Source organism: Ovis aries, chromosome 3 (assembly GCF_016772045.2).
Source record: "Ovis aries strain OAR_USU_Benz2616 breed Rambouillet chromosome 3, ARS-UI_Ramb_v3.0, whole genome shotgun sequence".
In the NCBI taxonomy this organism is placed as follows: Eukaryota; Metazoa; Chordata; class Mammalia; order Artiodactyla; family Bovidae; genus Ovis; species Ovis aries.
This window is the reverse complement of record NC_056056.1, coordinates 181,507,867-181,531,898: the sequence shown is the minus strand read 5'-3', so window position 1 is coordinate 181,531,898 and position 24,032 is coordinate 181,507,867. Positions and strand designations below refer to the sequence as shown.

Sequence of the window (24,032 nt, the reverse complement as noted above, 5' to 3'; positions counted from 1 at the left end):
TGAACAACAACAACCACGATTGTTATGATTAGCAGTGTCGATTTTGGTTTTTCTATATGCATCCTACACTGCTGATTAATTGGAAGAGACCCCAGAGTTTGTCTCTTACATCTTATTAGGTCCTTCTTGGCCTCGATTTCTGATCTGTAACGTGGGGGCAGACCTAAGGCTCTTCTAGCTCTGACTAGCTCTAGCAGCCTTACTTCCCTGGATTCCTAGAAATGGTCACCCGCCTCTGTCTCGGGGGCTGTACTGAGCCAGGCGGGGGCAGGGGACAGCCAGATAGAGAGGGGGTTCTTGTGCTGACCTGCCCTTTCTCCCTGAGGATGGGACGGAGCTGAGCTCTCAGGTGCCCCTCTTTTTCTACTCCCTCACCAGCTAAAGAAGCGCGCCCTGGACCAGCTGCGACTGGTGAAGCCCAAGCATGTGGGGAGTCCTCCTGGGGACTCCCCAGAGCAGCTGCTGCTGGAGCCCTGCTCAGGTTCGTGCCCAGGTGCAAAGGTGCAGCCATTGTCTACGGGCTCCAGGAATGTGCCCATCTGGGTGTCCTTTGGCCTTGGTGTTCCCTTTGGCCTTGAAGGGCTTGTGGGAGGGTTCCAGTCAGGGGCAGGGTGCAGGCCAGGGACCTGGTGGGAGATGAGCCACGAGGATGGAGGGAGCTGGTGTGTGTCCAGGTGTGACCAGGGGTGAGGCACGGGCAAGCATGGGCCTGTTTTTGTCTGGCACAGTGTGCACAGCTGCGCCTTTTGCCTGAGTATGGTGGCAGGTGCCGTGATGGCCCCAGAGAGAGTTCCTGGAGGAAGGAGGATGGGGGTTTAGGGGAGCCCAGAGGAACAAATAGCAATTCTGAGGGTAAGGCTGGTTAGGTTTCCTGGAAGGGAGATTGTTTGAACTGGAGCTTTCAAGGATGAAGACTCCATGCGAGGCAGAAGGCAAAGACTCAGAGGCATGGCTATGTGTCATATGCTTGGAGGACACGGAGTACAGCAGGCACATAACTCTTGTCATGCATTGTGCCAGAGGGGAGTGGGGAGGTAGGAGGGGTCCCTGCCCACCTGGGAGCTTGGGAAGGCATGACCTAGGCTCTGACAGGAGAGTTAACTGGGCCACCAGGGTATGCAGAGGTCCTGTGATTACAGCTGCTGATCTGTGAGGTCGGAATAGAGCTTGTAGTGAGGGGATCTGTGGCTTGCTGCCTCCCCAGCTCCGGCAGGGCTGGGTCACCCACGTGGAGGATGTGGCCTTCTTCCTGAGAGTTGTGGGAAGTCACTGGTGCATTGAACACAGGGGAGTTACAGGATCTGACTTCAGCGTTGAAGCCTGCCTCAGCTGCCAAGAGGAGAATGGCCTGTAGGGGGCACGGGTGAGGCCTGGGATGGGGAGGACAGTCCCAGTGAAGTCCAGCAGCGGGTGTTAGGAAGGGAAAGAAGATAAGGGCCTTGAGAGGAGGCACTGGGGTTCTGAGTATTGAGGGGGCTGGCCATCCCAGCAGCGAGGAGCTGGGGCCCTGCCTGCAACCCTCATCTCGTCTACATCCTGTCCCCTCCCATGCCCAGAGCCAGAGCAGAGCCTCAAACCCTACAGCCTGGTGCGGCCCCTGCTGGTGTCTGCCCTGCGGCCTGTGGTGCTCTTGCCTGAGTGCCTGGCGCCCCGGCTCATCCGCAACCTCCTAGACCTGCCCAGCTCCCGGCTGGACTTCCAAGTCTGCCCAGCAGGTGAGCCTGCGCACTTGAAGATGGGAGGGCAAGGTGGTACCGTGGGGCAGTCAAGCCCACTGGCCCTTCATTTGTGCCTTTCTGTGCTTTGCAGAAAGCCTGTCCGGAGAGGAACAGTGCACACTGTCAGCACCCGGAGCCCCCAAGGCTCGGCCTGCTGCCCCTGGTCTGGGCAGCAGGATCCGTGCCATCCAGGAGTCTGTCGGGAAGGTGGGTGCTTGGGGTGGGGCATGGGGGTGGTGCCCTCTGGGCCCAGGAGCAGAGGGTGACCCTGGGCAAGCCCCTTCCCTTCCATGGGTGTCTTTGCACCTGTGAAATGGGTAGCCTGGGGCACTCTGCCTCAAGTGGCTCACCCTGGAGAGTTTGGCTGATACATCTGATCTGTTCATCCTTGTCTCAGACTTGCCGCTCCCCTGGGAGCCACCTGGGGCTGCCAGGGGTGGGGTCAGCCCCCTCTGCAGATCAAGGTCTAGGGAAAGTGACTTATTTCCCTGAGTCTTGGGCTTTCCCTTCCAGTTCTTTCCTTATTGCCAAGGTGGATGGGGAAGCTGAAACCTGTAGGGGGCTGTGTTATGGGGGCCCAGTCACGGGGCAGGGAGGCTAGGGTCTCTGGCTTGGGAGTAAAATGTAGCCTTGACCACCCCTACCCTGAGAAGAAGCACTGCCTGTTGGAGCTGGGTGCTCGGGGCGTGCGGGAGCTGGTCCAGAATGAGATCTACCCCATTGTCATCCACGTGGAGGTGACCGAGAAGAATGTCCGGGAAGTCAGGTGAGTTGGGCCGGGAGGAGGGGTGGGGACCCTGCACTTCCTCCTGTTTGGATGCCTTGCTCTCTCTCTCTCTCTCTCTCCATCTCTTCTTTGCCTTCTGTCTGTCACTCTGACTGCCTCTGTCCGTCCTCCCTCTCTGACTCTCCATGTCTTAGTCCATTCCTTTCTCTCTGTCTCACTGTCCGTCTTCATCCCCCACTCTGACCACGGCCTGCTGTCCTCTCTTGGCAGGGGTCTGCTGGGCCGGCCGGGCTGGCGGGACTCCGAGCTGCTGCGGCAGTGCCGGAGCTCGGAGCATGTGCTCTGGGGTCTGCCCTGCTCCTGGGTGCAGGTGCCCGCCCACGAGTGGGGCCACTCAGAGGAGCTGGCCAAGGTGGTGCGGGGACGCATCCTGCAGGAGCAGGCCCGCCTCGTGTGGGTGGAGCGTGGCAGCACCAGAGGCGGCGGCAGCAGCAGCAGCAGCGAGGCCTGAGGGCCCCCCTGGAATGCCTGCACCTTCCTCCCTCACTCCAGAAGCCACCAGCAGGGACCCTGGTATCTGCAGTGGAGCAGTGTCCTCCCATCCTGAGCCTTCCTCAACCCTGGGACTGTTGACGCGGGGCCCTCGGCTGTGGGCTTTCTCACCCACAGGAGCCCCTGGCCAGAGCTCCCTCCCACCCCTGGACTTGCTGCTCTGGGCCTTCCCCTGGCCCTGTGTCTCCACGGACCCTTCTCGTGGGTCTCAAACACACATCTGTGTCCTGTCCCTCATGGCGCTCCTCAGCGCATCTGCGTTCTCAGTCCTGTGCGTTGGTTTGCACACCCAAGATCCCACAGGATGGACTCGAGTCTGCCCCTCCCCTCGGCTCACAAGGTCTCCTGGCTCCACAGCCTCTAATTTTTTTTTTGGCCTCACTGTGTGGCATGCAGTATCTTTGTTCCCTGATCAGGGACTGAACCTGTGCCCTGTGCAGTGGAAGCACAGAGTCTTCGTCGCTGGACCACTGGGGAAGTCCTCCACAGCCTCTTCTGTTCACAGGAGTCCCTGAGCCTGTCGTGTGTGACACCCACCCATCCAGCTGACATGTCTTGTGTTTACCTCCACGGGGGCGTTGTGGCCTCCCCAGTCCACCGTCACCTGTGACCCTCGTGTCACATGTGTGTCTGTGGTTCTCTCCTGTGTAAATGTCATGCCCCCACCCCCGTGACCCTTAGGCACTAACCCGTGTGTGTTCCTGGTGAGTACACTCGAGGACCATGTTCTCACAGCACCTGCGCCCCTCCCTGTCCTGCCTCTCAGAGGGATGGCTGGGGAGGGGGCCAGCCACTCTGTTACCAGAATGTACAGCTTGTAGATTTTTAATGGGCTTTTTTTTCCCCTCAGAAGCTGCACATTATGGAACATTAAACAGTTTGTCATAGAAGCTGGTGGCCTTTTGCTTGCTTGCCTCCCTGGCCTGGGCCCCCTTCCCCTCGTCCCACTTGTTGCCACCCCCAGCTCAGGTTGATGCCACCTTTCAGGTTCCTGCTCGCTCATGGGGAGGGTCAGATTTCTCTCCTGACTCATCCTGGAGCTGCCTACCATCTGTGCCGGCATCACCTTACCTGCCCCCAAATGACCGGAGAAGGGCCCCACAGATGGGCCACCCCTGCACCCAGCCCTGCCTGTGTCTGATCATCAAAGAGATGTCTCCTGGAGAGGGGATACCTAGCCAGCACTGTCGGGTCTTAGGCTAAGGGGCTCGGCCACTGAATCCAGAAGACTAAGAGCAAACCGTCAGTCAGTGTGCTACCAAGCCCGTGAGACTGCTTCACTGTGGAGAGGATGAGAACTTCCAGTGGGAGAAATCTAGGCAGGCTTACTGGAGGAGGTGCTGCTTGAGCTTGGGGGGTGGGATTCCTTTCTTCAGGAAGCATGTAAGGGACTCACGTGCCTATGTTGTTCCTGGTCCTCCTAGGATTCTCCTCAGTCACAGTGATGAACTTGGGCAGGCTCCTGGGAGTTGGGGGGAGTGGATAGACTAGGTGGAGGGAACCTCAAGAGCAACGGCTCAGTGGCAGGAAATAGGTTGAGATTGGCCACTGGGGAGTGGTAGGAAATGAAGCTGAGAGGTCCAAGTCCAGGGGTTGGGGGCTGCTTACATTTGAAGTCTGGCTCAGATATCATTTCCACAAAGCCGCCTGAGTTTCCCAGGCCTTGGGAATTCTGGGCCATGCCATGCTCTGCTTTGTGGCCAGATGGTGGGTCTCTATGGGTGGCTATTGGCTCCCTGGCCATGGAGACTGGATTATGCTCATTGGGGTAAGCAAACCATCCCCTTCTTGGCCCAGTGCTTGGTCTATGGACATACGAGCCTGGGTGAAGTTGCAGGAGCCCAGTGGCTGGTCCCATGTTAGGTGCCCTTTGCATGGGGGTGGAGAAGCCCACCAACCCCAAGTCTTATTTTTGTCCCCATCTTACAAATGAAGGTGAATTTCAGAGAGGTGAAGTAACTTGTTCAGAGTCACACAGCTAGGGATTTGAACCCTGGTCTGTATGGCATGAAGCATGGGTTTATCCCTTGGAGATGCCATTCTGAGAAGATGGGCTGTGAGGGTGCCTGGCACAGGGCTGAGCCATAGAAGGATGATTCAGAAGGGCTGGTTTTCCTTTTCTCTCTCTCTAATACAATTCTCCACGCATCTGGTATTTCCTGTGTTTAACAAGAAAAGTTTGAGTGCCTACCATGTTTGAGTGCCTACCATGTTTGAGTGCCAGGTCCTGTTCTAGGTACTAGGAATTCAGTGAATAAAAAGAAATCCATGCCCTGATATTCTCATGAGGAAGACAGACAATAAATATATAGGATGTTGGAAGATGAAAAGTACTTTTGGAGAGAACACTGCAGAAAAGGGGCCCTGGGAAAGAGCCTGGAAAGTTGGGAAGGAGGGGGGAGGAGCTGCAATTTAAATAAAGTGGTCTGGGAAGGCTTCATGTAGAAGATATTTGTGTAGACTTGAGGGAGGTAGGGTGATGGGAGAGTTAGATCTCTGGATCTCTAGACCTGGCAACCTGGGTAGAACTAATTATTTTGGAGTCCATAGAGTTGGGTCACTGATTCATTTTATTAACTTCCAGTGAATCTCATTTTTCATTTTAAAAAATCCTAATTATTTTGATCCCTTCCTTACAAAGAGGTAAAAATCACTTTAAAATACTTAGTAGTAGTATAGTATGAATTTATTGTCTCAAGGTCAGTGATTTTCTATATAATCATGAAACTGTAGCTTAAAGAGAATTGTCTCTTCCATCTAGTCTGAGATGTGAATGCTAAGGCTTTCAGGTTTTTTGGTAGCATGTTGGTAGAACCAGTTGATTTGTTTCTCCGGACCAATATCTCAGGGGGTTCAGTGGTAAAGAATCTGCCTGCGGTGCAGGAGACGCAGGAGACTTGGGTTTGATCCCTGGGTTGGGAAGACCCTCTGGAGAACAAAATGGCAACCCACCCCAGTATTCTTGCCTGGGCAATCATCCATGGACAGGGAACCTTGGCCGGCTACATTCCATGGGGCCGCAGGGCTGGACACAACTTAGCGACTAAACAGAGAGAGGCCCAGGCAGGAACCATGGGCAAAGGTCCTGAGGTGGACGTGTCCCTGAACTGGTCAGCCCACTGGGTCTGGAGTGAGGAAGCAAAAGAGCAGGAGCTGGGACTGGAGGTAACAGGGGCCACCCTTAGAGGGTCTGCAGGTGTTGATCCTTGGCGTTTGTGAAGCCATCAGGGTTCCAGCAGAGGGAGGACAAGACATGAATGACCTTGTACCAGACAAGGTGGAGGGATTTCTTTGGTGGCCCAGTGGCTAAGAATTCACCTTGTAACACAGAGGACACGGACTCGATTCCTGACCTAGGGAGATCCCACATGCCAAGGAGCAGCTAAGCCCATGAGCTGCAACTACGGAGCCTGCGCTCTAGAGCCTACTAGCCGAAAGGAGAGAAACCCCTGCTCGCTACAACTAGAGAAAGCCTGAGCACCACAATGAACACCCAGCACAGTCAAAAATAATAAATTAACTTAAAAACCCAAGACAGAGGTGGTAGCCGCAGAAAGTCCTCTGTCCATTGGGCTGGCTGGGAGAGTAAGTAAGTAAAGTCACTCAGTCATGTCCGACTCTTTGCGACCCCGTGGACTGCAGCCCACCAGGCTCCTCAGTCCATGGGATTCTCCAGGCAAGAATACTGGAGTGGCTTGCCATTTCCTTCTCCAGGGGATCTTCCCGACCCAGGGGACGAACCCGGGTCTCCCACATTGGAGGCAGACGCTTTAACCTCTGAGCCACCAGGGAAGCAGGAAGCAGTAATGACTGCCAAGCAAGATGGACTGCAGTTGGTCACAGCAGGACAGGGACCCTCAGGGGCCTTCTGCGGGCCAGACAAGGGCCAGAGACCTGGGTTCACCACCTCTGTGGCTGAGCTGCTGGCTTAGCTTGGATCATTCTGAGCTTTGTATGTTCAGCTATGAACTGGAAATAAGTTTAGCACTGTTGTGAAGATGGAAGAAACTGGGCTAACCACCTTAGGGGCCCCAGAGGCTGGGAGACGTCCTGGAGGAGGGCCACTTGAGCTTAAGCCTTAAATGGATAAAGACCTACTGTAGAGCACAGGGAACTCTGTTATGTGGCAGCCCAGAGGGGAGGGGAGTTTGGGGGAGAATGGGTACACATGTATATGAATGGCTGAGTCCCTTTGCTGTCCACATGAATCTATAAGATATTGTTAATGGGCTATGTGCTTAGTTGCTCAGCCGTGCCCGACTCTTTGTGATCCCATGGACTGAATCCCGCCAGGCTCCTCTGTCCACCGGATTTTCCAGGCAAGAATACTGGAGTGGGTTGTCATTTCCTCCTCCAGGAGATCGTCCTAACCCAGGAATCAAACCTGCATCTCCTGTGTCTCCTGCATTGCAGGCGGATTCTTTACCCACTGAGCCACTGGGGAAGCCCTTAAAAGGCAAATAAAACTCAGCCCGGTAAACGAAACGTGGGTGAGGATGGCCAGGGCTAGCGGAGGGAGGGGTGCACCGGGGAGGAGGAGCTGTGTGGAGCCAAACCTGGGAGGCTGGCCACAGAAGATACTGGGTGTTGAATGAGCTAAGCCGACGGTCTCTGGGAAGTGGGAAGGCTGGAGGGCCCCTCCCTTCCATCTGGCGCGGAGGGGTTGTCGTTGCCCCCACCCCCACCGCAGCAGCTGGCAGAGCCAGTCGCTGTGCCTTCTTCGGTGCCTTTTCCAGCCACCTCTGGGCTCCCCTGGGCCGGCCCCGCCCCTGGGCTGCGCTGGAAGCAGGGGCGGGGCCAGGCGCCCCAGAGCCGCAGGCGGGAGGGCTGGGGAGCAAGCAGGTGGAGGGCTGGCGGCGGCGGGGCTACGGTGGCTCGGCCTGCGGGTCCGGAGCTCCGACTCCCACCTCTCCCCTCCCGGCCCGCCCGCCATGCCTGCCAGCCCTTTGCCTTTGCCGGGGCACCCTCTTGACCAGCCTCCCCTCCCCGTCTGGTTGGGATTTGGGAGCTGAGCCGTCTGGGTCCCTAGGGCCAATGCAGTGCCGGCTCCTCCGGGGCCTGGCCGGAGTCCTCCTCACCCTTCTGTGCATGGGGCTCCTCTCCCTACGGTACCGCTCAAGCCCGTCCCCGCAGCGTGTACCCGACACCCCCGAGCTGAGCCCGCCAAGCCCTCGGCCCTCCGAGCTGCAGCTCCACGATGTCTTCATCGCAGTCAAGACGACCCAGGCCTTCCATCACTCCCGCCTGGAGCTGCTGCTCAACACGTGGGTCTCCAGGACCAGGGAACAGGTGACAAGCGGGGGATTGCGGGTCCCAGGAGTGGCCCCTGGTCTGAGTGCTCACAGAGGCCTTTCTACCACCGACCTGGGGTTCTCTGGCGGCCCCACGGGAGAAGCTGCCCTCCTACCTGCCCTGCCTGGACTGTGTTCCCGCTCCTCCTTCCTCCCAGGATGGGGGTCTCCTGCGGCTGTGAGTCCCTCACTAGCCCAGGAGCCAGGCACTCCTAAGGCCCACTGCTTGGTCTTTTGGGGGCCAGGCTACTCTGGGCTCCTACGTCCCTTCTGGGGGTCCCTTCTGGGGGTCCCTTCATTCCCTAGCTGCTCTGGAGCAGGCTTAGTGCCTGCCCACCCTGGCCTTGGGGGCAATGGTAGGTGTTGGGCAGCTGGACAGAGGCCTCTGCGAAGTCCTGACTTTTGACAAGAGCCCTGGCCAGGCTGCCCCCAGGCCAGGCCCTGGGTGCTGTCCTTTGCCCTGGCTGAGGGTGGAGCACAAGGGCTGAGCCTCTGAGGATGGGATGGTCTGGGTGGGGCCTGTTTGGGGAGAGGGGTGGGGGGCATCCTTTCAGAATTCCTGACAGCCCCTGCCCCCATCCTCTGCTGCCAAGGGTGTGCCCCGGGGCAGTGGCATCTCACCTCCTGTGCTCCATTTCCTGTGGGGCAGTTTCTGAGGGATGGACGAAGTGGGTGTGTGCTGTGGTGAAAGCAGTGATGAGCGAGAGGCCTGCCTGGCATGTATGGTGGGGATGTGTATGTGTGTTCACATGCGTGTGTGCTCACACGCATGGAGCCAGTGTCAGTGTCAGACGTGCCATGACAAGAGGCGTGTGTGTGACGGAGTGTGGCTTTCTGGGGAGGCAGCTCTGAGTCCCCTCTGGCTCTTCCAGCCCCATACCCAGTGCCCTCCTCAGGCAAAGTGGGTGCTTTGGGGGTGTTGAGAGTCCTCTCTAGTGGGGTAGAGGGGCAGATTCGCGTGCGTGCGCACGTGCGCGCACACACACACACACACACTGTCCCTACTTTGGCGGCTGGCTCAGTGGGAGGAAGTGACGAGCCTTTGGGGGGCGGTGGTTGGAGGTTCCTGGAGACCAAGGAGGGGGAGGTGGTGCTGGAAGAGGCCAAGGCCAACTGGGGAGGGGGCACCTTTACCCTGATTTCCTGGTCCTGATATCCCGGCACCCTGGATTAACCTTTTCCTTGCTGGGACCCCCAACACCCCTCAGACTCTTCCCTGGGACGCTGCACAGCTTCTCATCTTAGGGAGATTCTAGTTCCGCTTGCGGAAGCCACCAAACCTGGCCCTCCCTGCAGACCTTCCTGTTTATGGTGCTGTGTCTGTGTGTACCCTGGAGCATGGCCTCACGTGGTCGGAGTCCCTTTCCTGTTTCGTCTTGATCTCTGCGATGGTGCCCTTGCTCCGGATGAGGATACTGAGGCCAGAGAGGAGGAAGAGCTTGCCAGCATCACCCCAAAGGCCCAAGAGGGCAGAGCTTAGTGGGCCCATCTCTAGGCTGGGGTCCTTCTTTCTCTGCTGAGACTGGGGACCACAGGGCTGCCTGGTCACTTGGGCTTTTAGCCTGGGCGTTCAGGCCTGGCAGGACTAGGCTGGCAGCGGAGAGGCATGCAGACACCCTCTCTGTGCTCTGAGCTCAATCCCAGATGTTAACCAGGCCGCCAGAGTGAGTACCTGGCAACTGCTCAGCATCTAAGGGACAGCATGTCGGTGCATCACTCTACTGAACCCTCACAATAACCTGAGTGGTAGGTATTGATATTCCCATTTTTCAGAGGGGGAAACTTAAAAATTCCCATTTGTAAGCAGAGGTAGGAGATGTATTTACTCAGCTGGACATTCCCACTTCCTCCTCCCCTGTCCCTAGCAGAAGGGGCAGACTAGAAATCTTGTCCTTTAAGGCAGATCTGAAAATAAAAGGCAAGACACTCAAACTGAGGAAGAAGAGAGGAGACAGGGAAACCCACCCTCATCACTACATCTGGGCCCCCTTCATTTCCACCCTTTGGCTCATCTCTCCCTGTGACCTCGGCCAAGGCCGCCCCCTTTTCAACTCTCGGTTTCCCCAGCCGCACAGGGTAGGAGGGTATTAGAGCCTCTCCCAGCTCTGCCATCAGGAGCAGGCCTGAGCTGGTTAACTCCAGGGCTGGGCACCCGCTCCAGCTGGTTAAGGGCAGCCGGGTGGCAGGTGGGCCTTTGTGGCAGCGGGCTCGGGCTCGTGTGTGGCCTTTGTCCCAGGCACAGGGGGCGGGCTTGGGGGAAGCATGTTTTGCGATGCAGAGGAGCCTTTCTCTTCCTCACATTCCTCGAGGGCAGGGGTGGGGGTAGCAATGAGAGCCCCACATCTCCCCTCCTCTGCAGCAGATGGCCCCCGGCACCCCCTCCCCTGACCCCAGCAGGCTGTCTGTCCTTTTGTTTTCCTGCAAGGTTTTAACCATTGTCAGGATCCCTCCTAGAAACAATCAAATGCAACCCTCTGCTCAGAGAAAACTCTGCCCACTGCTCTGTGCCAACCTCAGAATTCCAGGGGACTGAAACACCAGCCTCATGAGCCCTGCTAGGCCCCCAGACCGTGCTGTGGGGACCCCTCCTTCCCCCTCTCCCCACTAACTCATTCCCAGGCCTTCCCTGGCCCATTTGGCCCACACTCCAGACTGGAGAGAGTTCCACTATCTGGTGACTGTTTGGTGGCACAAGTTTGCCGGAGAGCAGGGCAAGAAAAGTCTGACTTACTTTACAGGCTCCCCCGGGGGCTGTGTTGAAAACAGCCTGGAGAGGAGCAGGACGGAGCAGAGAGAACAGGGAAAAGGTGACTGCAGCAAAGCAGGCAGGAGGTGACGAGGAGGGGATGGACCGTGGGCTGACTGTGGAGGCTGTACCCCAGGGAGAGGGTGTACCCCAAGCAGTTTGAAAGTTCAGTCAGTTCAGTTCAGTCACTCAGTTGTGTCTGACTATTTGTGACCCCATGGACTGCAGCATGCCAGGCTTCCCTGTCCATCACCAACTCACAGAGTTTACTCAAGCTCATATCCATTGAATCGGTGATGCCATACAACCATCTCATCTCCTGTCTTCCCCTTCTCTTCCTGCCTTCAATCTTTCCCACCATCAGGGTCTTTTCCAATAAGTCAGTTCTTTGCATCAGGTGGCCAAAGTACTGGAGTTTCAGCTTCAGCTTCAGTCTTTCCAATGAATATTCAGGACTGATTTCCTTTAGGATGGACTGGTTGTATCTCCTTGATGTTCAAGGGAATCTCAAGAGTCTTCTCCAACAACATGGTTCAAAAGTATCAATTCTTCAGTATTTGGCTTTCTTTATGCCCCAACTCTCACATCCATACATGACTACTGGAAAAACCATAGCTTTGACTAGACAAACCTTTGTTGGCAAAGTAATGTGTCTGCTTTTTAATATGCTGTCTAGGTTGGTCATGACTTTTCTTCCAAGGAGCAAACGTCTTTTAATTTCATGGCTACAATCACCATCTGCAGTGATTTTGGAGCCCCCCAAAATAAAGTCTGACACTGTTTCCCCATCTATTTCCCATGAAGTGATGGGACCAGATGCCATGATCTTAGTTTTCTGAATGTGAGTTTTAAGCCAACTTTTTCACTCTCCTCTTTCACTTTCATCAAGAGGCTCTTTAGTTCTTTAGTTTGAAAGTTGGGTGGATAGAATTTGCTGACAGACTGGATGTGGGTGTGAGAGAAGGAGAGGAGGCATGGTGACCCCCAGATGTTGGGTCCCAGTAAGATAGGGTAGAGTGAGAAGAGCTCAGGTCTGGGGGTGCTCAGGTGCTCAGTGTCCTCAGGCTGGGTCTGAGTGCCTGCTGGGTGGGGCTCCTGGGGGGATGTCTGGCTGTGCTGGGAGCTAAGAGTGGGGAGAGGTCCTTACCTCTTGCCAACCACACAGCCTTGTTTCATCACTTAGCCCTCATTTTGCCATCTGCAAATCACAACACCTGTCTGGAGAGTCAGTGAAGTCATGGGGGGCCAGACATGTAAAAGCTGTGGGTGGGGCACCTCTTCAGTCTGGGAGGCATGTGAGGGCCCCAACACTTGCACACGGAGGTTGGGTGACTGTGAAAGTTGTGACTGTCTCCCTCAGTGGTTCGGTGTCCCAGAATCTGTCTGCTGACACACACGTGTATACGTGATTGTGGAGTGGCCAAGTGGGACTGCGATGTGTGTGTGGTTGAAGAAGGTGTGATTCTACCAAGGGTGTGCGACTCTGGTCTGGTGGGTGCTGGTCTGTAAGGGGGCTGAATGTGAGACTGATGGGTTGATGTACAACTTGAAGTTGTGTGTCTACAAAAGCTGGGTTATGTGTGTTGCATGGGGGAGGGGGTTGGGTAGCTGAGAAAGTCCTCTTGCCCTAAAGGAGTGTGTGACTGTGACAGGAGTGCATTTCCATCACTGAAGGAGGACAGAGGTCTGCTGTGTGTGCGTCCACCTGGACTTGGCTGTGGGCTGACCCGGGACTCTCCTTGGCTGACCCCTGCCCTGACTCTTTTCTTATTCTTAGACGTTCATCTTCACTGACAGCCCAGATGAAGTCCTCCAGGAGAGACTGGGTAACTCTGGGTGGGATGGGGACCCCTCAGTTGTTGTCAGGGAAAGCTGGGGTGGCTGCCTGGGGGTTCCCAGGAAACACGACTGTCTGCCCTTGGTATACAGGGATTCCCCCTTTGCCCAGGAGGGGAGCAGGAGTCTCCCCTGGAAATGGAAGGCCATGAACGTCTGGGTCCCAGCTCAGCATGCTGTCCATTAGTTTCAGGATTCTGGGCAAGCCAGCCCTCCCTGTCTTCAGCTTCCCCTGTGTAAAACGGGAGTGGGTGGACTGCTCCAGGCTCTTTGAGGCCCTGCCTTGCTCTGCTTCTCACACTGTGCAGGGCTGTGGGGAGGAGCTGGGCTGACTTGTCCTTACTTCTCTAGGGTCCCACCTTGTGGTCACCAACTGCTCTGCGGAGCACAGCCACCCTGCCCTGTCCTGCAAGATGGCCGCTGAATTTGATGCCTTCTTGGCCAGTGGGCTGAGGTGAGTCTACCTTGGTCTTCATCTTGGTCTTAGGGGGCAGGCGTAACCTTTGCCTCAGGCCACTCAAGACATCCCATATCTAAATGGGATGTCTTGTCAAAAAAGTAAAGTTCTGGATCCTATGAACTGAATCACATGTAGATAGGGCCTTCTGGGATCTGCCTCTGATCAGGCCATCTAGATTCAAATCCTGCCGTTCTGGCTGTGTGACCTAGGGCAAGTGTCTTAACCTTCCTGAGTCTTGGTTCCCACCTGAGAAATGGGCACAACTTCCTTATGAGCTTACAGGAGATGCTGCTTGGCACAGGGCTAGGCCTTACGTGTTAAGTCCACTCCAGCCCATATCTGTTTGTTGACTGACTGTGAGGGTGCAGGGGGAGTCTGGCTGACAGGCAGCTCATGGGAACCCCTTCCAAGTTCAAGGTCCCCCCATTCCATCCCCACAGATGGTTCTGCCATGTGGATGACGACAACTATCTGAACCCCAGGGCGCTGCTGAAGTTGCTGAAAACCTTCCCCCAGACCCGCGACGTCTATGTAGGCCGCCCTAGCCTCAATCGGCCAATTCACGCTTCGGAGCCGCAACCTCACAACCGCACAGTGGGTCCCTCGCAGCCTCCTTTGTGAACTGGCCGCTGGGTGGCGGGGCAGGGCCCTTCGCGGGGCGGGGTCAGGGGGCGGGGCCCTGAAGGGGCGGGGTTCTGCAGGGGGCGGGTGGATTTTCTGGGTTTCAGAATTGCCTGCATCACTGTGTATCTGGGCTGGTGGCTTCTCCTCTGAATCCTGTCTCCTCCTTTATGAGACTGAGAGAGGAGAGAGAGGAGATTGACATAATGCAAGGAAAGCAAAGACTGGCACTGAGTAGGGCCTCAATTACTGAGGAGCAGTGGCTTGTCCTGGTCATACCGTGAGCATAGTGGGCTGAGCTGAGGTCTCCAGGCTCCACAATCAGGCTTCTAGCCACCTGGTATCACCATGTAGTTGGACGGATTGTTAAAATGCTGAATCTGTTGGGCCAGGTGGCAAATTGCGGCTGCCGGGAGCCCCTGAACCCTCCCTTCCCTTAGACAGCTTTCCTCTCTTCAGATTTCACTAATCACCCACAGGGGTATTGGCACCTGGCACAAGAGGGTCCCCAGCACCCGCTTCAGCTCCAGACCTGAATGGACAGATTTAGGTTGCCAGATTTAGGAAGCAAATAAAAGCCCGGGATATTCATTAAATTTGACTTTTGGAGAAATAAGAATTTTTTAGTATACGTATATTGCATGTTATCCCCCCGGTCCCCAGAACCCACCTGGATTCTGGCTTGGGGTGACCCAGGCCCCTAGGGCACCCTTGGCCTCCATGAAAGCCAAGGGTCCCCCTCTCTAGAGGCAATGTCTGGAGCGGGAGCTGGGCCCACTATGGGGCTTTCTCCCTCTCAGGGTCACCATCTGCTTCTCGAGGGAAACCAAGAGCAGGAAACACAAAACCTTAATTATCTGCAGCTCATCAGCCTCTGAGCCCTAATTAAATCCTTCTGGGCCCTGAGGGGTGGTGTGCATGAGCAAGCTGATGCCAGGTGAGCCGAGGGGTCCCCTAGGTTCCCATACCACCTCTCCCTCATCTAAAGATTTGAGAGCTTTGCTCTGAAACCTGACTCCCAGAGCTCATTCCCTAGCCCCGCTCCCTCCTGGCTTTGTGACATTGACTGCAGTCTCCTCGCCTCTCTGTGCCTCAGTTTCCTCATCTGTAGAATCAGTGAAAACAGTCCCTGCCTCACAGAGTGGATGTGAGCAAAAGAATTAAATGAGGCCACCTATTCAAGGGCCAGGATCTCCTGGAGAAGGAAATGGCAGCCCACTCCAGTATTCTTGTCTGGAGAGTCCCATGGACAGAGGAGCTTGGTGGGCTACAGTCCATGGGGTTGCAAAGAGTCAGACATGACTGAGCAACTAAGCACACACACAAACATTCAAGGGCTTGGAATGGGATCTGGCACATGGTAGATACTAGTGAGTGTTTTCCACCAGTACCCGATTCAGCTCCATGGGATTCTGAAGAGTCAGACATGACTTGGCGGCTGAGCACGAGCACCTGACTCAGCCAAGCCTCAACTCTGAGCAGTGTTTTTCCTGTGCTAGGCACAGGACCCTGCTGGGCACACCCACTCCTCAAGCCCACAATGTGCACCGATGCCCTCCTTGTCAGACACCCCACCAGCAGGATCTCAGGACTGCTCCAGAGTGTCCTGGCCAGTTCAGAATGTGGGTGTCCCCCCAGAGTCAGATGGCAAAGGGGGCAGGAGGTTTGGCTTGGGGTCAGTCCCAGCTCTGGGACCTCGGCAGGCGACCTTAGTTCTGTGTACCTCAGTCACCTGATCTGTAGCACAGGGCTTGACATGGCCAGTGCTTGGGGCAAGGAGCTCACATGGTCGCTGCCGATGTTACTGTGGTTACTCTGGGAGTGGAAGCCCTGCTCTCATTAATTCATTCAGCAAGCGTTTATTGGGTGCCTCCTGTTAGGTCCCAAAGAACCCATTCATTCTGCCTAGTTGAGGCCTGACTTCTCTCTAAGAGGGCAGAGTTTCCAGAAGTAAGCTCATAGAGATCTCGGAGGAGGAGCACACCTCTGGGCCTGGAGAACCATCGGATTTCAGAACTGGAGCCAACGTTGTGCTCGCTGGTGACATATCTGAGGTCCAGAGAGGGGCAGGGACTCTTTCAAGGTTACACAGCTGTACAGTGGAGGGGGGAGCCCCGTGTCAGACTTTCCAGCTTCCTGTCCAGTGCTCGTCTCACTGCTGAATCATGGGAGATAGCCCAGCCCAAGGCAACATACATCAGTGAAGCAGCAACTGTGGACTTGGGAGAAGGTAACCTTAGGGCACTTTGACTAAGAGATGGTACAGTTGAAAAGGTACAGTGTTTCTCAAAAGCCTTGAAGAAATTCCTGGGTGAATTCACAGGTCCTCACAGAGGAGGTAGAAGAGATCTTGGGCCATGGTGGTGCTAGGCAAGGGCAGAAAACGGTTTACACCCTAAAAGGGTGGTATTGGTTCAGATGTCAAGGGCTTTACAAGCTGATCGATAAACCCACTAGTGTTTACCACATGCCGGATCCCATTCCAAGCCCTTGAATGTTTGCCTTCCCTTCTCTTTTTCCTTCGTGGGCATAATTTAAGGTTGTAACAAGACTCTGCATGCGTACTAAATTGCTTCAGTCGTGTCCGACTCTTTGTGACCCTATGGACTTTAGCCCGCCAGTCTCCTTGGTTCATGGGATTCTCCAGGCAAGCATACTGGAGTGGTTTGCCGTGTTCTCCTCGGGGATCTTCCCATCCCAGGAATCGAATCTGTGTCTCTTACATGTCCTGCATTGGCAGGCGGATTCTTTACCACGAGTGCAGTCTGAGAAGCCTCATAGCAAGACTACTAGAGATGTGAAATATAAAGCTTTTGAGCCGTGTTGGTTGTAAGGAAGGGGAGGCCTGGCTGTTGCTCCCACCCCTAGGCTCACCTTACACTTTGGCTTTCCCCATCTTCCCCCACAGAGGCTGGTACAGTTCTGGTTTGCCACCGGGGGTGCTGGCTTCTGCATCAACCGCAAACTGGCTTTGAAGATGGCCCCCTGGGCCAGGTAAGCAGAGACCTACAGGCAGATGGGGGAGGTAGAGGTGAGCAGAGAGGAGGAATCGGCTGGTGTGTGGGTGGGGTGTTTGTAACAGGAGGGGCTTGAGTGTGAGCTCAGGAGACACTACCTCTCATTCCCACTGCATCAGAGTTACACAGCTAGTGGTGAGCAAGTCACCTGTTGCCTTGCCCTTGGGGGTACACTGCCTGGTGCACCCTGCTACACACAGGCAAGCTGTGTAACCTCTAGGAGCCTCAGTGCCCCGTCTGTAAAATGGACCTGATAATACAGTGGCCAGTGGTCACTGTAAGGGTTAAATGAGAGAGTGCTTGGGCTGGCACCTGGTAGGAGCCCAGTCAATATTAGGCTCTGTTTTCAGCCCTCTTCTGACCAATCACTGTCACAAGGGAGGTGAAGGCCAAGTGGAGGGACACTCAGAGGAGGGAGTAGGGCCTTCTACCTGGGAAGAGGAGGGAAGGCTTCCTGGAAGAGGTGGCATCTGAGCTGGAATGGTCCTGGAAGAGTGGTGCCAGACTGAGGGGGACTGTGGGAGCAGTGGAAGCCCTCAGTACTGGGCAGGGGCGCTGGCATTCTAGAGAGGGCGTGGCAAAGGCCTCTTGCAGTCTGCTGGGCAGGTGCTACTAACAGCCACATCAGTGTCACCACCTTCAACTGAGGGTTGACTGAGCCAGGCCTGTACTTTGCTAAGATTATCACAGCCCCCAGGGAGGAAGGGGCGTTGGCCTTATTTCTACTTGGCTGAGAAAACTAAGTTGCTGAGAGCTTAAGTAAGTGATTGGTTCAAGGTCACCCAGGCCCGAGGTCTCCCAGCTGCTGGGTTTGGCTCTAGGGCCTGCGTGGTTTGGCCTCTGCAGCAACCTGCCCTGCCCTGCCCTGCCCTGGATGGGGGTGCCCTCAGGAGGAGGCAGGAATGCTGTCCTAAGGTCTGTTGATAGAGGTGTATACACATGACCAGGGGTCTCCCTGTGACCCGGATACCCCATCTAGGCTTCTGTCCCCCTCTATGGTACATTTGTGTGAATTAGAAAAAAGTACCCCCTCTGGGCAGCGCAGCCCCCAGGCACAGCCTGGGGAAGGTGACAAAGGATGGGATTCTGTACCTGCTGGACCCCTCTCTCAGGCATCTTGTGCAGCGGGGCAAGCTGCCCAGCCTAGTCTCTAGGGCGTTCATGGGGTGCACGGTCAGGTGATGCCCTTGCCAGGAACACTGCCCCTCCCCCGCTTGGCACCTGGCTGACTGCAGATCATCCTGTAAGGCTCTGTTTAGAATCTGCTACTGCCATGATTAAATAAAGAGCAAAACAAAAGGCTGCCACCTCCTCTGGGAACCTGCTTTGCCCTCCCTGTGTCCCCAGGCCTCGTGCTTTCCTCTGACTTAGCACCAGTCCTCTGAAATGACCTGCTCATCTGTCTGACTCCCTCCAGCACGGAGGCTGCTGTTGAGGGCAGGAAGCATTTCTTTCCCATCTCTGTGTCCTCAGCTTCTGTGTCATCAGTGGCTGGCACCAGGTATATGCTCAAACTCAAAAATGAATGAATGAGCGGATGAATGAATGGATAGAAAGAGAGAAAAGGAAAATATACATTTATAAAAGGCTTCATTTCACCATTTTGCCACTTAAAATCCTCACAGCAGCTCTGGCTATTATCATGCCCATTTTACAGAAGAGAAAACTGAGGCTCTCCGAGGTTTATAATTTGCATGAGGCTACACAATATGCAGGGGACAGATGCTAGAGCTGCACTCTTCTCTTCCAGCTGGCTGTGGTGGAGGGAGGGTCTTCTGGGAGGCAGGAAGGGCTCTAGGTATCAAGGGCCTTAGGCCACCGGCTGCAGCATGGCTCTGTTCCTCAGTGGCTCCCACTTCATGGACACATCTGCCCTCATCCGGCTGCCCGATGACTGCACTGTGGGTTACATCGTTGAGTGCAAGCTGGGCGGCCACCTGCAGTCCTGCCCCCTCTTCCACTCCCACCTGGAGACCCTGCAGCTGCTGGAGGCTGCCCAGCTCCCAGAGCAGGTGAGCCAGCTATGGGGCAGGTGGCAACAGGGGAGGTGTGTGTGGGGGGGGGCTCTCTCCTTTAATGGGGAAACTGAGTCCCAGCATGGCAAAGGACCCCCTTAAGGGCACGCAGTGACTCAGTGCTCTCCACCTCTGACCCTTATGGGTTGGCATTTGTGGTGCTAATGTTCTTTGATCTGGTTCTCAAATGCCAGCTGGAGGGACCTGCACAAACAAGAGGAAGCTCATCTTGAGATTCAGACCACTCAGGTCCCTGAACGCTGCATTCTTCCTTCTCACCTCTCTTCAACCTCCCATCCTTACCACACCCTCTGAAGGGGCCAGTCCTGCACTTTTCAATGGCCTCCTCCTTCATCAGAGCCTACCTGGCCACTGCTTACTGCTTTTCCTTCCCACACAGGTGTTACTGGGAAAGACCAGGTCTTCAGTAGGGATGACCCATGTGTAATGTCAGGCTGGGGGAGGGGTAGGTGCCCCTCCCATCACCTGGCAGGTAGTGACTCTGCTGAGGTCCAGCTGGCTCTGCCTTGCAGATACTGCCCTCCAACTCATGGGTGTCCAGTCCCATAGGGGGTCCTGGCTGGGAAGACCCCCAGGGAGGTTCTGTGTCATGGTATGAGTCAGAGCCCTTCTAGCTGCAAGGGACAGAAAGGCAATGGACTAATTAAACAGAAAAGGACATTTATGGGTCCGTGTACCTGAGAAGGTGCGGGTGTGGATGACTTGCTAGATCTGGTGAGATCTGGGTGCTCAGATCCCGTCCCCTCTCTCGTGTGTCCTCCCCCATGCTGGCCTCTTTCTTAGGCAGGCCCGCTGCTTGTGCTGGCAAGATGGCAGCCCCACCCCACCCGTGAGAAGAGAGCTCCTCCTTCTATCGGACCGCACGGCTGGTGCTCGCTGGTCACATGGCTCACTTGGGACACATGACCCGTTTCCTACCAGAGCCTAGAGCTAGTGTTGATTGACCAGACCTACAACTGGGGTGCAGGTTGGTCCCATTAGGACCACAGCCAGGAAAGAGGGGCAGATTTTGGATTGCCAAAACCGGGGTGTTCCCTAAAGTTTGGGGTTTGAGCCCCTGCTGTGCCAGATACCACGCTGGGGGCCTTATCTTTTTTAACTCTCTAGTTCCTCATAACATTCATAGGGGATGATTCTTAACATTATTCCCATTCTACAGATGGAGAAACTGAGGCCCAGAGAGTGGAACTAACTGTGGCCAGTTCAGGACAGACAGGGACTTGAACCCTGGTGGGTGGCCCCCAAATCCACAGTCTTTAATCACGGTGCTTGACTGTGTTTTGACTGGAGTCTTTATCCGCAGCCTCATTGCTTGTGGAATGACCTGAGGAATTGCTAAGGCCTTAGAGTAGGTCTCAGGAAACCTCCATCCAGGTGCGCAACTTCCTGGAAAGGCACCTTCCCCTCTTGAGCCTCAGTTACCCAATCTGTAGATAAGGGGATCATTCCAGCTTCATTAGTAAATGAGACTGTTGGGGGCACCAATGGGATTATGGGAGAATGGGAGAGGATGGACCCCCCAGTGAAACACCGATTACTGATGGTGGAATTTCAGGTGCAGAGATAGGCTTTCTGTGCCACTCAAAATGTCTTAGACACCTTCTCTGTTTCTACTAAAATGCTGCCCCCTTGTGGGGTCCCTGGTGAGACACTCCTCCCTGCTGCCCCGCCCTGCTTCATTGCCTTCTCTGCTTCTCTCTGCGCAGGTCACCCTTAGCTACGGCGTCTTTGAGGGGAAACTCAACGTCATTAAGCTCCATGGCCCCTTCTCGCCTGAGGAGGACCCCTCCAGGTGGGTCTGCGGGCTGATACTGTAGGATGGGAGGACTGGGGCCTGAGGCCAGGGATAGAAAGAAGGGAACCAGGAGTGAGGGAAGTGAGAGAGGCTAGTAGCTGATAACAGAGCTGGGAGTGGATTCCAGTCCCTGCTCTGCCATTGGCTTACTGTGTGACCTTAGGCAGGTGCCTGCCTTGCCTCTCTGTACCTTAGTTGCCCCATTTGTAGCACAAGGAGGCTGGGCATCAAGGATCTGAAGGGGATCTCCCAGGCCTGATCCTCTGGGATTCTTCAGGAACCTCTAGAAGACTTAACTGTGTTCACTGAGCAAAGGAGATGCTCTCATGGAGAAACTCCAGGCACCCATTGGAGAAACTCCACACCCAAGGAAATTAAAAAAATTTTTTCTTAGACTCTTCATTTCTTGGATGATACTTTTCCATGGACAGAGGGTTGGAATGAGGCTAAAATGCCACCTAGGCACCTCCAGTTCTCCCCCCAAACACACTCCAGGGAGATTAGGGCTGCTCAGCTCAGCCCCCTCCATCCCACTCCTAGCCCCGATTGCTGTGGAGACGTTTAGAGCCTGGCCTGTGACATATTGTGGCGGGGAGTAAGACCTACTCAAGGCGGTGGAAGAAGCCAGTGTGACTGGAATAGGGGAGAAAAGAGGAAAGTGGCATCAGATTCATTTGGGGAGGTGGCATCCCCCCCATCCCCTGGGACTTCTAGGCTCTGTCCAGACTCTGGACCTGCCTGAAGTGCATAACCCATAAGGGAGCACGCACTCCTGCCCCTGAAATCCTGCAGAGCCATCTGTTTGGAGGCAGAGGTCTCACCACTATCCCAGGGCTGCCAGGCCCAGGACTGTGTTGAACAAGTTGGACGTTACAAGGAGACAGAATCTGGCTCAATACAGGGGTGGGGGGATGGCAGGAATTCAAGTTTCAAAAGGAAAAGAGCTGCTTTCTAATGGAGTGAGCTTTTCATCAGTAGAGGTGTGCAAGCTATGGCTGTATGTCAAGAGATTTAAAATTGGTGTTAAATTCTCTCAAAGCCTAAAGATTCTAGAATCCACAGGTTCCTGCTTGATGGGGATTCAGGTCACTCGGAGGCTATGGCCTCAGCTGTTCATGGTTTCTCTGGCTTTTGAAGTCTTTATCCATCAGTGATTCTCAACAAGGGACCATTTCGCACCTCTGCCAAGGGACACTTGGTAGTGTGTGGGGACATTTTTGATTGTAAAGACTCAGCGGGGACTTCCTTGTGGATCCAGTGGCTAAAACTCTGCGCTCTCAGTGCAAGGGGCCCGGGTTTGATCCCTGGTCAAGGATCTAAATCTCACATGCTGCTACTAAAGATCCTGCATGTTGCAATGAAGATAGAAGGTCCTGAGTGCCACGGCTGAGACCCAGCACAGCCAAATAAATAAATTAGGTTAAAAAGAAAAAAAAAAAGCTCAGAGGATGCTGCTGGCATCTGGCGAGCGAAGTACAGGGCTGCTGCTGAGCACCCACAATGCCCAGGACAGTCCCCACAACAGAATTATATCTGGCTCCTAATATTCATCACGTGCCAAGGTGGAAAAACCTTGCTCCAAACCATCTCTGTGACATGCTCCCCTGGGAGCCTGTGGGGGTGACTGTCTTGTCCATTTCTGGTCTCTCCACAGGTTTCACTCCCTCCATTGTCTCCTCTACCCGGATACTCCCTGGTGCCCGCAGCTGGTGGCCTGATGAACCCTGAACCTCTGGGCAAAGACTGGGCTGAGGCTCTCTGGTGGTCCTTAGCCTCCCAGGCAGCCTTGAGGGCCCGTGGCAGGTCTTGTGTGTGTGTAAGGGGGCAGTCCCTGGCAGGGCCTCTGAGAGATGAGCAAGACCAGGATTGGATGATGACTGGTGCTAAATGCATCTCAAGCCCCTGGGAGGTGTGTTGCACAGCCCAGGACTGGGGGCACCAAGTAAGGGCCAGAGAGGCCTCAATGGCTGGGCCTCCATGGACCCTGGGTGGCTGAACTGAATGAGGATGGAAGGTCCTTAAGCTACTTGGGCTCAGGAATCCTAACCCTCAAGAGAATTACCTGGGCCCCTGGGTGTGCAGAGCCAGCAGCTCTGGTCTCTCAATTCCTCTCCTGGGATCAAATACTGGGCCATTTACTCCTGGCTTCCTTGGCTGGATCCTCAAGCACTGAGGGGACCCAAGTGGAAGAAGGGCAGAATCCACAGAGTCTGTGGCAGATAATGTTGTTGCTGACCAGTCTCCAGCCCCTGCTCCCCACCTGATGTTGTTTGGAGCATCAGCATGTCCAGACCCAGATGATGAATCAGAATGGGTCCCAGCCCATCATGATGTTCCTGTTGCTCACTTTCCCAGCTTCCCTTGCTATTAGGAGCTACTACATGGCCCAGCTATGGCCAGAGCCAGATCTCTGTTAGTGCAACTTAAGCAAAGCCAGTAGAGAGGCTTCTGGGGAAAGTTTTGTAGCCCTATACCCCATCTTCCTACTGCAAATATGGGTGTGATGTCTGGGTCTAGGGCAGCCACCTTGCTGCCATGAAGGGAATGCCAAGACAATCATTTCCACAGCTGCCTCTTCCAACATCTGGTTCTGTAAGAAGATTAAACCTTTATTTGTTTAAGCCTTGCTTGGTTCAGTTTTCTGTTACATGCAGTCAAAGTCATTCCTGAGCGGGATGGGAGGATCTTTCATCTGTCTGTCTCAGCGATGTTGATTTTGGGTCCCCGACCTAGACCGCCCTGCCCTGCTCTTGCTGGCTGTGTGACCTGGGGGAATCTGCTTGGCCTCTCTAGCTTGTTTGCTCATTTTATAGATGAGAAAAGCAGTACTTACTTCACAGGTTAAAAGCAGTACTTACTTCATGGGTTGTAGGTGAAATGATGCAGGGTTTGTAAAGGGCATAGCACAGAGTCTGGTATGGAGAAAGGAACGGCCTGTGAACAGTGATGACTAGTAGTGTGTGCTGTGTCATGGTGCGCTAGGATGTGTAAGGGTGTGCCCATGCACCCTTCTATGCTTGTCTGTGCCTACTGATGTGTGTGGGATGTATAGATGTGTGTGTACCTCTGTCACACCTCTGTGTGAGTGATATGCATGTGGGTGAATTTATGTGTGTCATGAGGTGCTGGTTTACTGAGGACAATACTTCCTTTTATCTGTCTTCAGGGCCTGGGTTGAGGTGGCTAGAGAATCAGGGAAGGCAGAATGGAGCTGAGGGATTCAGCCTCTGCTA

General features: G+C 54.9%; 2 protein-coding genes across 6 annotated transcripts in view; both read left to right on the top strand.

The window, feature by feature from the left end:
• CARD10 (caspase recruitment domain family member 10) overlaps nucleotides 1–3,887 on the top strand; it is a 32,760-nt gene extending 28,873 nt beyond the window's left edge. For 2 of the 4 annotated variants that reach the window (XM_027967765.3, XM_042247271.2), the window contains 5 exons: nucleotides 379–481; nucleotides 1,557–1,715; nucleotides 1,810–1,925; nucleotides 2,372–2,484; nucleotides 2,716–3,887. In XM_027967765.3, the coding sequence (XP_027823566.1) occupies nucleotides 379–481; nucleotides 1,557–1,715; nucleotides 1,810–1,925; nucleotides 2,372–2,484; nucleotides 2,716–2,956 (732 nt within the window). In that variant the 3' untranslated portion in view covers nucleotides 2,957–3,887. The other 2 variants (XR_009600281.1, XM_060414180.1) reach the window with 2 other exon arrangements.
• Nucleotides 3,888–7,805: 3,918 nt separating this feature from the next.
• MFNG (MFNG O-fucosylpeptide 3-beta-N-acetylglucosaminyltransferase) lies at nucleotides 7,806–23,420 on the top strand. 2 transcript variants are annotated; one of them, XM_004006734.5, is made up of 8 exons: nucleotides 7,806–8,286; nucleotides 12,812–12,860; nucleotides 13,222–13,324; nucleotides 13,771–13,924; nucleotides 16,860–16,945; nucleotides 18,815–18,980; nucleotides 20,711–20,796; nucleotides 22,454–23,420. In XM_004006734.5, the coding sequence occupies exons 1-8, from the start codon at nucleotides 8,032–8,034 to the stop codon at nucleotides 22,515–22,517; spliced, it is 963 nt and encodes a 320-aa protein (XP_004006783.1). In that variant the 5' UTR covers nucleotides 7,806–8,031; the 3' UTR covers nucleotides 22,518–23,420. The 2 variants fall into 2 exon arrangements, with proteins under 2 accessions (XP_004006783.1, XP_042103207.1); XM_042247273.1 differs by lacking the exon at nucleotides 18,815–18,980.
• The last annotated feature ends 612 nt before the right edge of the window (nucleotides 23,421–24,032 follow it).

What these genes read in the sequence shown, in the direction of transcription:
- MFNG (XM_004006734.5), top strand. Translation starts at nt 8,032, where the DNA reads ATGCAGTGCCGGCTCCTCCGGGGCCTGGCCGGAGTCCTCCTCACCCTT. An exon ending in TCTCCAGGACCAGGGAACAG is followed by an intron (nt 8,287 to 12,811) that starts GTGACAAGCGGG and finishes TCTTATTCTTAG; the next exon opens with ACGTTCATCTTCACTGACAG. An exon ending in CGCAACCTCACAACCGCACA is followed by an intron (nt 13,925 to 16,859) that starts GTGGGTCCCTCG and finishes CTTCCCCCACAG; the next exon opens with AGGCTGGTACAGTTCTGGTT.